The sequence below is a fragment of the Henckelia pumila genome, chromosome 2 (genome assembly GCF_033568475.1).
Source record: "Henckelia pumila isolate YLH828 chromosome 2, ASM3356847v2, whole genome shotgun sequence".
NCBI classification, from domain to species: domain Eukaryota; kingdom Viridiplantae; phylum Streptophyta; class Magnoliopsida; order Lamiales; family Gesneriaceae; genus Henckelia; species Henckelia pumila.
Genome location: NC_133121.1, coordinates 147,991,219 through 148,004,707, shown reverse-complemented (window position 1 = coordinate 148,004,707; position 13,489 = coordinate 147,991,219). Strand labels below are relative to the sequence as shown.

Here is a 13,489-nt window from a genome sequence, read left to right as displayed (position 1 = left end):
TATTAGGTGTCAGAAGTAAAATGAGCACTTATTTTTATCAATAATATTATATAACAGTGGAACTAACTAATATATATTAACGGTCTCTCGCATCGGATTTGTGTGTATTTGTAATTTTTTTTGAATGCATAATTTTTTTAATATTAATTAATTTTCATATTATTTTCACGATTGCCATGATAAATTAAGTATTAAAAATTGTATGAAAATAAAAAAAATATTTAGTAAGTTTTTTTTTTGAAAGGAAATATTTTGTAATTTAAATATAAGTTTGATTGGAGTTTAAAATAAAATGAATATTTGAGAATATTTATATAAAATTATCTAAAATTTCAATAAATTGATTGGGTATTTGAGATTGCTTCAAAAAATGTTTGGTCTAAAAGAAAAGTATAATCAAGCCAAAGCTACGTTCGGACCGGACTTTCTGCTTAAATAAGTATCAAGATCTTTAGGCCCAATAAATAAATTTAACTTCTGTTCGGGCCCGTAATGTTGGAACAGTCCAAATTAAAGCCCAGTGAAGCCACTCAGCTCATAGTTTATAATAGAATTTAAAGTTTAAACCACCGAGAAGTCTCCATCTCTCGCCCAAACCTTACAGCTAGCGGGTGGCGAACAAGGCGGCGTGCGGCGTTTCTTCGCTATAGGTATTTAACGAGCTCACTGTAGCTTAGTTTCCCCATCCACCTGTAAATTACGCCCCCTATGCCTACGACTTTAAATTTTTTCTCCCATTCTCGCTTCATCTCTTAAACCCTAGCGTTTTCTTCAGTGATTTTGACCACAAATTCGTACTTTTTGCAGTTGTGTTTTGGATTTTGAAGCTTTTGAATCCTGAAGATGAGGTGCGTTAACTCGGATCGGTTTCTATTGGTTTAATTTGTGTTTCTTGTTTGTTTTACTGTAAAACCCTAGGCGTTTTTTTTAGTTGGGGTTTGATAAATAACTCTTGACCCCGATAGACAAATGACTCTTGAATCCGATACTTAGTCTACAATTTAGCAACTTGCTGTCCTATACTTATATGTGCATGAATATGTATTGAGAAGACATGTTCCTTGTATGCTTAATTGTATTGTACTTATACTCTGTACTAAATTGTTCGACCCTTTATCATTCTAGGATTTCTGGTATTGATTGCTTACGTTAGTCAGTTTTATAGAATTCTGATTCATGTGATGTTATTAATTTGGTTTGTGTTTTTGCAGTCGACCGATGGAAGAGGACGCCCCGGTAAGTTACTTCACTCTTTTCTTTTTCCTTAAACTATGTTGTTCTTATTCAAGCTTGGATGCTTGTTCTTGTTTTGGGGTTAGCATTAAAAGACAGAACATTTGTCGAGTATATATCAAAGAATCGAACATGCACTTTACCCCAGCATTCATTTTCACCATATTAATCATGCTAGCATTGTAATGAAGTATTGCAGCAGAGGCATAAGATGAAATTTATGATGCAGAAGTGTTAGTATACAGCAGTGTTCTAAAAACAGGCCTAGGTGCTAGGTGCTAGGTGCTGGCCTACTAGCACTGAAAAAAGTGCTAGTCGACCAGCCTAGGTGTCCTTGGGACCGAATAATCGGTCCAGGCGACCCAAGGCGCACAGGAAAGGTTTTAGTTTGGGATTTTAGGCGTCCTTGGCACCGACTAATCGGTCCAGGCGAGCCTAGGCGCACAGGAAAGGTTTTAGTTTTGGCTTTTAATTTAAAAGTCCAATTAAAAAAAAAACTCAAATGTAGTTTTTTTTTAACTTTTAAACCTATATTTTTTTCAACATTTATAGGCCCTAAATTAACGTCGAACAAGATATTTTGTGGGTTGCCTTAACACCAAACTTCATCTTCATCTTTCAATGTTCAATTTCTATTGCCCTAACCTTCGAACCAAGGGGGAGAAATCGATTTGTATGGACATATGACTATATATGAGGTGTGTGTATTTGTTAAACTCATAATAAAATTGATAATGTCATATTAAGGCTTCAATTTCTACTTGATTCGAGGAATCCGCCTATCTGCCTAGGCGGCTTAGGCGTTAGGCGCTGGTTTGCCGCCTGACTAGCGCCTAGAGAATTTTAAAACCTTAGTATACAGTCTTTTTTCAGCCTGAATATGCATGGTATTATTTTCCTAACATCACAGCAAAGAAGTCGGTCACATATATGGTGCTTTCAACTTTTTTTATTTGTCAATTTTTTGTGTGTAAATGTATTGTTGGCCCTCATCTTGATAGTGATTTCTATAAACATCTAGCACCCAAGATACCACTTGACCAATTTGGCAGCACTCATATTCTTGTTTTCTGTTCTAAGGGCAGTTAAATTCATGCATGCTCTCTTTTATACGGATTCTCTTCTAATTATAATCTGGTGTGTTGAAGTTTGGAAACATGATGTTGGTTAAACAAGTTTTTTCTTTCAACAGGTTAAGAACGAGGATGAGGAGTTCAACACAGGTCCGCTTTCTGTTCTGATGATGAGTGTTAAAAATAACACACAGGTATTAATTAATGTAACTGGAACCAGGTTAAGATTCTCTCTTGAAAAATTGTGTATGCTCATGTAAATGTCTTTATTTTGATAGATGTTTCTTTTGTTAAACGAGACTCTTTACCTGTCTTACCATTGCTCTGCTCTTTCTGTTTTGCAACTTCATCCCATCCTAAGTGTACGTGTATAAATTTTGACACAGTGTATATAATTATTCTCTCATATTTTCATTCCTTGGGGCTGGAGGGCGGAGATGGATCATGGATGGGATTTTATAAGGTTTTTTTGTGCTATTTTATATGAATATGTTTATTGCAATAATTTGACTTGTCCTTTATTGGCTGCTAGGTGTTGATCAATTGCCGGAATAACAAAAAACTCCTGGGCCATGTAAGGGCTTTTGACCGCCACTGCAACATGGTTCTGGAAAATGTGAGGGAGATGTGGACTGAGGTTGATTCCTTTCTTGGAGAGCTACTTCTTGTTACAGATGTTTGGTGTTATTTTTGTCACAGATTTGACATCTGGTTTATTTCCGAGGCTGATTTGATGTGTTTGATATCAATTTGGGAAAAAACAATTATTTATTTTAATATTTTCCACTGAATCTATCGATGACTTCTCCTTGTATGGCGATGGCTTTATCTAATTGCTATTTCACTGCACAGGTGCCAAAGACCGGGAAAGGCAAGAAGAAAGCTCTTCCGGTTAACAAAGATCGTTTTATCAGTAAGATGTTTCTCCGTGGAGATTCAGTGATCATTGTCCTCAGAAACCCCAAGTGACAGGTATTAATTGCTACATGTTCAATTTCAATTTTCCAACCTTAGCAAGAACTGTGACCACAAATTTATTTCTGAGCCATCAATCTGTTGACCCTGTTTGGTTGTTTATATTCTTATGAATGCTAGTAAAGATAGGATATGATGTCTGAAAAAGAATATCCCAAGTAACTTTAATTTTATGGCTCACTTTCCAAACTGTATATTTGTCAAAATTATCCATCATTTCAGCTGGTGTGCAATAGGGTTCTCATTTGTTTCATTTATGCAGGTGTATAACTACAAGAGTGCATCTACCAGAGTGCATCGGGAATTTCAATAGAGCCTTCAATTAGTAGACGAATGTAACTGTTTCATGATTTTGTTTGCCAATTTGCCAAGCTTGTGGCGTAGCCTGTTTCACTTTGTTTGCATGCACTTCGCGAAGTTGTAGTAACCCAACTAAAAACTATGGATGTTGAGTATACTTTCACGTCCAACTTATTTTCAGATGTAATTAGTGACTTGCTTATTCCAGTTATTGTTGCCTGAAACTGCAGGACTTTGTAGCTTTTTTGTTGTCTGCTCTTAATATGTTTTGAGTTGAATTGTGTGCGCAGCTTGGGGTGAACCTGCCTTTCGTAGTAGGTTTACTTATGTTGAGTTTGATTGTATGATTCCTTGTTTTTATAAAAGCATTCTATACCTAGTGATATAATATACACCCGGTTACCTTTTTAACACACAAATTCGTGAGGGTATCCAATGCCTTCTTGATAGAGGAAGAGTGATACTAAATCATTAAAGTTCAATGAAAAAATCATATGGTGATTTCGAGTGATATAAAAAAGAACCGGGTACAAAGACTGATAGCAATAGAAAGTTGGGAAACTTTCAAAATTCAACAGGAACTCTACATGGAAGATCGGTGATCCTTGCTTCATGGTGGCTTCTGTAACGACATTCATGTCCGCGCCTCCAAAGATTGGCTACGATGCGGATCACAGTCGACTTTAACATGCTATGTGGAAGCAGTGTTATCTTTGTGGTCGCCGAAGATCCGTTGCCTGAAGTCTGAGACCATCATAGGGAGGCCTTGTCTGAGTGACACTTTGGGCTCCCAACCCAGCAGATCCTTTGCCTTGGTGATGTCAGGCTTCCTCTTGTGAGGGTCATCTTCTGTGTTAGGCCTGAACGCTATCTTTGCATTTGAATCAATGGTTTCTTGAACCACCTGCATTCCCAATAAAACGACAGATTTCATACGTATTTTTAACAGATTAGATTAGATAGATTAGATGAAGACTCCAAGAATGATTACGAAGAGTTAAGATTGATGCAGCGATGGAGATGGAGATACCTGAGCAAGTTCAAGCATGGTGAACTCTCCTGGGTTACCAAGATTGAAAGGCCCGACATGCTCTCCTTGCATCAATCGCATTAGGCCCTCCACCTAACAATTTAAACACGTATAGAAATATGTATTCTAGGTTATATGAAATACGACACCAATCAACGAATTCTAGGTTGTATTAGATCCAACAAATCGAGCCTTTCAAGTAACTAGGAAAGCTAGTAACAAAAGCAAAAAATATGAGTTAATAGAATAGATAAGTATGATTCTCACTTGGCAATAACAAGACAACATAAAAGACAGCCAAGTCAAGGCTACCATATACAGCCCAAGAATGTGAAAACAAAGCATGATGCTTTATGCTATATATTTTACAATGCATTTCAAATTCAAACAGTAGTAGGTTAATTGGAAAAAAGGTGGATATAATTAAATGGGTAACCCGAAAAATGATGCTTACCAAATCAGAAACAAACTGAAAACTTCTTGTTTGCTTCCCATCACCATAAACAGTGAGTGGCTCTTTCCTCAAAGCCTGTTTTTTTTTTTTAGGGGACAAGAAAATGGAGTAATTTGTGCTTTCAAAGTTGTCTCATTTAATAATTAGTTAATGAAGCATTTAAAAAACATGAAAAGTAACGAAAACTCCACTGTTTATTTACCTGGGCAACGAAGTTGCTTACAACACGGCCATCATCAATGCACATACGAGGTCCGTATGTATTAAAGATTCTAGCAATCCTCACCTGTAACGATTTTTTTCATTTCATCAGCATCTATCATTAACCATTATTAAATTTAAATATCCCACCGTCGGTAAAATATCATTTTATATGTTGAATATTTGACAATTTATTTAGAAATATGTATTATATAAATAAAAAAGACCCATACAATTTGAACTTGTGAAATAATTAATGCCTCGAATCTCGATGATAATATTAGATGATGGTTAGAGCTAGGAATGACAATGAGTCGGGTATGGGTAGGATATCGTACTTCTATCCCTATATCCATTTATTAAATCCATCCTCATACCCATACCCATCGGATATTTCATCTCCATCCCCATACCCGTCGGATGATCGGATATCCATACCCTACCCATATACCCATTTATTTTATATACTCCATAAAAATAATTTTTTAAAATTTTAATTATTTGATAAAACTATACTTATTTACTAGATTTTTATATCAAAATTTTTAAGATAATAAAAAAATAAAACACCGAAGAAAATTTACAACCAAAGACTTATATAAAAAATAAAACTTCTAAAAAATAGCATTAGTTTTATATTAATAATTTTCATTATTTCATCCAACTAACATAATTCAACAAAAAAAAATTAAATTAGCATTTATTTAATATAAATTAATATGTATATATATATATATATATATATATATATATATATATAATTGGGTATTGGGTCGGATATGGGTAGGATACCACTACATCCTCCTCCATCCCCATTTACAAGATCCTCATACCCATTTACCCATTTATTTAATCGGGTCCAAAAAATGCCTCCATACCCTCCTCCGTTCGGGTCGGATATCGGGTTCCCCATCGGGTTCGGAGGAAATTGCCATCCCTAGTTAGAGCTCCAACCCATCTCCATTTGCATCCTCCATTTCGGAGGATGCTACAGTGATCCTCCATATTTGGAGGATCATTGTAGCTATGGAGTAGGGGTGTTCACGGTTCGGATAACCGCCCGATCCGAACCGAAACCGAAAATTCGGTTCGAACCGAAAACCGAACCGAAAATTCGGTTCGATTTTTGGTTTTCGGATTTCCGGATTTTCGGTTTTTCGGTTCGGTTCGGTTTTTTTTCGCGGTTAACCGAACCGAACCGAAAAACCGTTTTTTTTTTTTTGCTTTTTTTTGTTTTTTTGTTTTGTTTTTGAATTTGAATTTTTTTACCAATCAATTAATATGTATATCAATATTGTGTGCCCATAAAATTAATTTTATTAAAAAACTGAAATAACAAAAGTCATCATTCGTTCTTTTTTTTAAAAAATATAATTGGTTTAATTAGTTATCTAATTATTCAAACATACTTGAATTGTGGATTCAACTTGAAAAATGTATTGATTTAGTGATTTTAAAAAATATTAATTTTTGAAATAGAAATAATTAAAAATTAATGAAGTTATTTTATTATATTATATATACACATATTTGCATTATATATTAGATTATTTTTATAAATTCAAAAATTATTATTATTGAAATTAAAAATGTTAGCAATTTTTTTGTTTTAAGTGCAGTTATTTTCAAATATATTTTTCGAAGTATTAAATCACAAATATTTGATTTAACCATTAATTTTTTCCAAAAAATTATTCAAATAACTAAAAATATTTAGTTTTTTTAATTCAAAAAACCGATTTTTTTTTAAAAAAAAAGTTCAATTTTTTTTTTTTAAAAAAAACCGAAAAATCGAACCGAAAAACCGAAATAATTTCGGTTAAAAACCGAACCAAACCGCTCAGTTCGGTTTGGTTTTCGGTTTGGCTTTTCGGAGAACCGAAATTTCGGTTAATCGGTCCAAACCGCCCGAATGAACACCCCTACTATGGAGGATGAATTTGGAGGATGACATAGTTACGAAAATGTCATCCTTCAAAATTATTAATTAGACCTTTTAACATAAAAATTTATTTTTGATCTTTATTTCAAATTATTTTATATTATTTTCAATCCTTATATTAAATGTTAGTGGGTTATTTGGTCCAATTTTTATTGAGTGTTCTCTCTTTTTTTTTTATTTATTATTGTACTTGTAATATTTGGATCAAATCTCAAATGCAAGTAATTAAAAAAATAAATTCATTATTTAAAAAAATATGACCAGAACACATTATTTAAAAAAAATACGACCAAAACACATTTAATATAATATATAATTATTAATATATTACACAATTTTTATTTGAATCTTATCGAATTAATTTAGTTGAAAGATATATTATGTAATTATTTAATTATATATATATATGTGTTGTAAAAAAAAATAGAAAAATAGAGTATTTGGTAATATTTAGAGGATATGAGTTGGAGAAGGTTTTTGAAAATAGAGATCGCTGATCTTTATTTTAGAGGATAGATTAGGAATTAAAACACCAAACAAATGCCAGTAAAATCCGATCAATTCGGAAAATGAGAAACAATTTTTTTTGACATAAAAATAATACTTTTGGTACAAAAACTAATACTGTTTCATTATGGATCGACGTGAATAAAAAATCCATCTAAGAAAATTGATCTATGAAACCGTCTTACATGAACTTTTATGTAAATAAAATAGCATCTTATATACACGTTATGAATCTTAATATTTTCAATTTCAATAATTTTTTTTAAAAAAAATTTGAAAACACAAAAATACATGTGTGTGCATAAATGAGAGACTTGAGGATGTTAACGAATTGAGACAATTTGGAAGCATTTCAAGGCTCCTCGAAAAATATTTGATTTTATATTGAAGCCGAATTTGAGCCGGAGCTGTGATCAAACTGGAGCTCAAATATAATCTAATTGGAGTCGAATTCTAACCTTAATATTTACATAATATTGGTGTCGTTCAAGGCTCACATGGTACAGAGAGTAATTAATTATTAACTAAAAAAAAGAAAAAGAAAAAGAAAAGAGGAGATTACCTCAACGTCAGCACCCCTGTGATAATCCATGGTCAAAGTTTCGGCAGTTCGTTTTCCTTCATCGTAACAGCTTCTGACACCTGCAGCAGCTTAATTGTCAGAATCAATCAATCAAAAGATAGATGGTATCCATCATCATTAATGAGATTTGTACTAACGCACCAATGGGATTGACGTTGCCCCAATACGTTTCCACTTGGGGGTGTTGCAATGGGTCTCCGTATACCTCACTCGTGCTGGTTAGCAAGAACCTCGCCCCCACACGCTTCGCCAGCCCCAGCATGTTCAATGTCCCCACCACGTTCGTCTTGTGCAACATTCATTCATTAAGGAAGGATTCTTCTAAACACAATACCAAATTTTGATTTCATATATTACTAAATAAAAAAATAAAATCATTTAAGGAAGGATATGATCGTTTTGACTGGGTTGTGCTTGTAATGAACGGGGGACGCGGGGCAAGCCAGATGATAGATCTGATCCACTTCTAACAGCAGCGGCTCAACCACGTCGTGTCGGATGAGCTCGAACCTCGGATTCCCGAAATGGTGCATCACGTTTTCCTTTCTCCCCGTGAAGAAATTGTCCACCACTATCACACTCTCGCCTCTGCTCATCAGCCGGTCCACCAAATGGCTTCCCACGAATCCCGCGCCGCCCGTCACCACAATCCGCAAGCTCTTGCGTTTCAATCCCAGAGGGATTTTCCCCACGAATCCCGAGGAGGAGGAGCCGACGACCCCCTTCTGGTACATCACTCGGTGTGGCTGCGGCTGGATAATGTGGGCCTCCTGGATCGGCGAGAGTGGTTTGGAGGCAGTAATGAAGATCAGAGCGGCGACGGCAATGCCGACCAACATGAAAACCAATCGCTGTTCGCGTAGCATGTAGCGGACCGGCCCAGCCACGGCGGGCCAAGGCTTCTGCGGCTTCGGCGAGTAGGCGTCACTCACGGGCTGCGACTCGTGACCTCGGAATATCAACTCGGAAGCCATGATGAGGGAGCAATCTTAGTCAATGGCTGACAGATTCTGAATGTGGGTTCTACGTATTTTGATTAAAGAAGAATGGCCGGCGGGAAAAAGGGGTGGTCTCAGTCGGCGGCCGGAGGTCTGATGTCTGTCTGTCTGATCGATCGCAGTTCTGAGAGGTATTCCACAGTTTAATAGGAAGCTTAGGTTTGGCTCATATTACGTAATTACCCTCCGATTTACTTCATTAATCTGCTCTTTGTTATGGGCCCCATTTTACTTGCAAAAGGTGGAGGCCCAAATCATTTACTAATTGTTACGCCATTATTTTTTACGTGAAAATCATGAATACGCCTAGCCATGCTTAAAGTTTTTGACTTCTTCAAAAACATAGCCTAATACATATATAATGACAGTTATACGCACGTGTTAAACATTGTTTTTGAGATCACATAACTACACCCAATGCATTTTAATTTCAAAAATGTATTGAAGGTAGTTTTACAATATTAAGAATTAATATATTACCATATTTAACCCTCATATATGTCTCGTTATACATATGATATTAGTGTTATTTAAATTCCAACTTTACCCGGGACTCGAGGAATGGCAAATAATCTGTTACAGTCCGAGGGGCATAATCGTCCCGTCACTGGTGTCACCACCAAAAGCTGGTCAATAGAATGAAAGCTACTTAAAGGCAATTCGGTGAGATCTTTGAGTAATTTGGACGCTCATTTTCGAGAGAGACAAAATAAATAAAATAATAAAAAGTCTACGACCTCCAACAAATTTGTTTCATTTCATTAATTAATTGCAGCAGCCTATTTAAAATATCAATATCTTTAAAACAGCTTTCATAATAATTGAAGCTGCTGTTAGCAATATATTAAGGAAAATTTTTTGGAAGAGAACTTTGTAGTCCATTTTACCTTATAAAAATAGTAATATCAGAGGAAATTTATGTAATTGTGTACAATTGGGGTGGGTCACATCTAAGCAATTCAATGGGTCAAAAAAAGTGTTTTACAGCTTGAAAATAGTTGGTGTGTCAATACATGTAGCTACAAAATATCGATAAAATATCTAAGATTAATTAATCTTTTTGAAGAATATTGAAACAAGATATAATTTTATTAATTTTCCTGAAGAATATGGATATATATCAATATTCATAAACAATATTGATATTTATAAAATTTAAGACCTAAGATATGTCAATGATATGATCGGTTTGGGGATGATCGAACTGCTATAATATTCCTAGTTAGGATCAGTTGGGTTGTGAAAGCTAATTTTTTGAACTGAGTTCACTGTAGCAGTTGACCTTTGACTCTTCTAAGTTGAGTTCAGTTGAAGTTGATCTACTGAACTGTTTTTCTTGTGTGTCGATGTTAATTGACAAACAAATATTATGTGCGGAATGATGCCAACTAAAAGATTAGAACTTATGATGAAATAGATTGAATGGAGCAGTGCGTGACTGAGAATGCTCGACCAAAAGTAAAATGCGCAAGTGTTTGTTTCTAGATGTTTGGAGCTAAATTTTTCACGTCACCCCTTCTTCCTCTTCGGAAAGATTCACTTTAGAAGAATTTGACTATTACAATACTTTGCAACAGCCCACTCCAAGATTAGGACTTACCACACAGCCTATTCCATAACTCCTAGACTCAAGAACTCAGCCCTCGAATGATTCTTGTTACAACGAGATTTGCAGCACCTCAACTACTAAACTTAATACAACACTTGTTTTACAACTCAACGCTTAGCACAAAGTGATCCTCACTGATCTGGTGTACTGATATGTGTGCTTGTGTCTTGATGCATTCTTTGAAGTAAGCTTTGAATTCCTCGACTGACTATATGTGTGTAAACTATGCTTGAATTTTTTTCTAAGCAGCCGGATGCTTCTTCAAGCACCTCTTGATATGTATTTATACTTGGTGGGCAACGACTCTTTTAAATTCAAATTGAGGTTGTTAACTTGTCTTTTCGTCCTACATCTTTTGACATGGTAGTACACTGTTGTGCTATGTTTTTTTTTTTTTTTTGGCAACATCAGCTGTACGGAAAAGTATATCCATAAGATTTAGGTTGAATCAGTCTTGCTTACGCAGTTTCTTGCATGGTTCAGTTTTGCAATCGTTCATCTTGAGTAATTCAGTTTTGTTGAAGCATTTTGGCTCTGAGTGACTGACTGAATGCAGTTTACCAAGTGAACTTAGTTTGATTGGTTTGACCGACTGATGGTTGCAGTTTGGCTCTGGTCAATAGTCAACTCAGTTTGCTTATGCAGTTTTGCTCGAAAACTTGTTCAGTCTTATTCTTCATTTTTGCTCGTGAACAAGTGCAGTTTACCTTTTAGTTTTTCTCGTGCAGTTTTGTCAATATCAAAACTATTTAGGTTCCAACAATTTCTCCTTTTTTGATATTGTCAAAACTCTTGTTATGTTTCTTTCATTGAAAATTCTTCAATTGTTTTAACCAATGCAACACTCAACTGCTCTTCAGTTCTTCCTTCTGAAAGAGTGTCTTCAATTTCATTTGGTCAATCTTTTCACAAGTTTCTTCTGCTACAAATTTCTTTTTGTAAATATGTCATTCCCACTCAATTAATGATGTTCCTCAAAGCTTTATTTAAGAATGCTGTATTGATGGGATTATTTTGACTCGTCATCTTTTCCTGAGTTGAATCTCGACTGACATTACTTGTGAGACTTTGATTTACTCATTTTGCCTTTATCAGTTGACCATTAAAACACGTCATCATTCCCCCTCAAATCAGTGTAAGAATTATGTTGGAAAACGTGTTGTCTCTTCGTATTCTCAAGAGTACCCGAGATGTTTATAGGAAAACATGAGCATTTGTGCGACTCTAATTATGATTGAGTGTGTCTATAAAAGAGATGCTAAAGTCCTATAGTGTAACGTAAGATATTAGTAAAATAAATATTATGATATCAGTTCAGCTCATGGAAGCTCAAAAGCATAAATATGAGAGTGTCGTCTCTGTGAAGACGGAGTCTGTGAAGACTAAAGTGAAAGAGTTGCAGTCAGTTGCGGTTCCTCTTCTGCAAGTAGAAGACTGGAGGTTTGAGAAATATAAACAACGACTTTGTACTTCCAAGTCCGAATATGTCTTTAGAACTGAAGGTTTCTTCCTCCCGATGCTCATGAAAAAGCTTCAGACTTTGAACAAAATCTCCTCAACTGCATAGTTCCTGGAAGCTTCCTCAGGTGAACTGGGCACCTGGATCAGCTACTGGATGATAGCAGTGGAATGAGATATATATATTGTAAAAAATCATCTATGAATAAAATCTATTTCTATTTGTTATGAGGTACCCTTTATTTCAATTCATGCAACATATTACTTACAATGACAAATGATCGAAACTGACATTACAAAACATATCATCATTCGCGAAGCAAACTGAATTAATAAAGCTAATTAATGCTTAAATTTAAAAGTTAAGGGTAAGAAGGCTTAGTCTTGAATCAAGATATGTGATTCAGTTGATGTTCTTCAATATTTACGCAATCCTCATCGAAATTTATGAGATTTAAGTTCCTCCTCACTTCAGTTTCTCTTCAAAACTGATTTTCTTTTAGTTTCTTACTACTACAGTTAGGCTACTCATGCCGAATTGATTCCTTGACTTCTTCTGTTCCTGTCACCTGTTAGTACAGAATCAAACTAGACTATGGTACTCAAGTCTACGTGGGTCCTCGATGGATTAGTCCTTTAGGAATCCAGACTTTGATTAACCGAACTGGTCTATCATTGAATGTATCCCATAAAGTTTGTGCCTCGTGTCTTGTGTGCTTGTGAGATAAATTGTGAGGACCTCGGTCTAATCTATTAATCTCGAATAACAAATCAGCCATCGATAAATAATGAGCCAAGAAAAAAAACTATTTTTTTAAAGAATAGTGCCTCAAACTCTCAAAATCAACTCTGAACTTGTTTTCAACATAAAATCCCTTTTACAACATCTTGGAAATAAAATACAAGCAATCTCATAATTTCGACAATCCTAACATGATTCTTAGTATACTCAATTAATCATAATTCTTGACAATTAAAACTCTAAACATGCTTTCAAATAAACAAAAAGTTAAAATCTATTCAACTTCTAAACCGATTCCTCACGTCTATCATTCGATCTCGAGCTATTCATGTCTTCTCTGACTAGCTCCTGCCCCACTTATTATCATGCACACATACAAAACAA

At 35.0% G+C, this 13,489-nt stretch overlaps 2 protein-coding genes across 2 annotated transcripts; one reads left to right on the top strand and one right to left on the bottom strand.

Annotated features, from left to right (window-relative positions):
- Window positions 1-559: 559 nt before the first annotated feature.
- Window positions 560-3,870, top strand: LOC140882397 (uncharacterized). Its single transcript, XM_073288379.1, has 7 exons — window positions 560-650; window positions 808-848; window positions 1,212-1,236; window positions 2,426-2,500; window positions 2,839-2,943; window positions 3,159-3,278; window positions 3,544-3,870. The coding sequence occupies exons 2-6, from the start codon at window positions 844-846 to the stop codon at window positions 3,273-3,275; spliced, it is 327 nt and encodes a 108-aa protein (XP_073144480.1). The 5' UTR covers window positions 560-650; window positions 808-843; the 3' UTR covers window positions 3,276-3,278; window positions 3,544-3,870.
- A 169-nt stretch (window positions 3,871-4,039) lies between these two features.
- LOC140879955 (UDP-glucuronic acid decarboxylase 2) lies at window positions 4,040-9,590 on the bottom strand. Its single transcript, XM_073283950.1, has 7 exons — window positions 8,691-9,590; window positions 8,440-8,587; window positions 8,278-8,357; window positions 5,268-5,351; window positions 5,066-5,140; window positions 4,612-4,704; window positions 4,040-4,485 (listed from the first exon to the last, which is right to left on the bottom strand). Exons 1-7 carry the CDS (start codon window positions 9,270-9,272, stop codon window positions 4,273-4,275), a joined length of 1,275 nt encoding a protein of 424 aa, XP_073140051.1. The 5' UTR covers window positions 9,273-9,590; the 3' UTR covers window positions 4,040-4,272.
- Window positions 9,591-13,489: the final 3,899 nt, after the last annotated feature.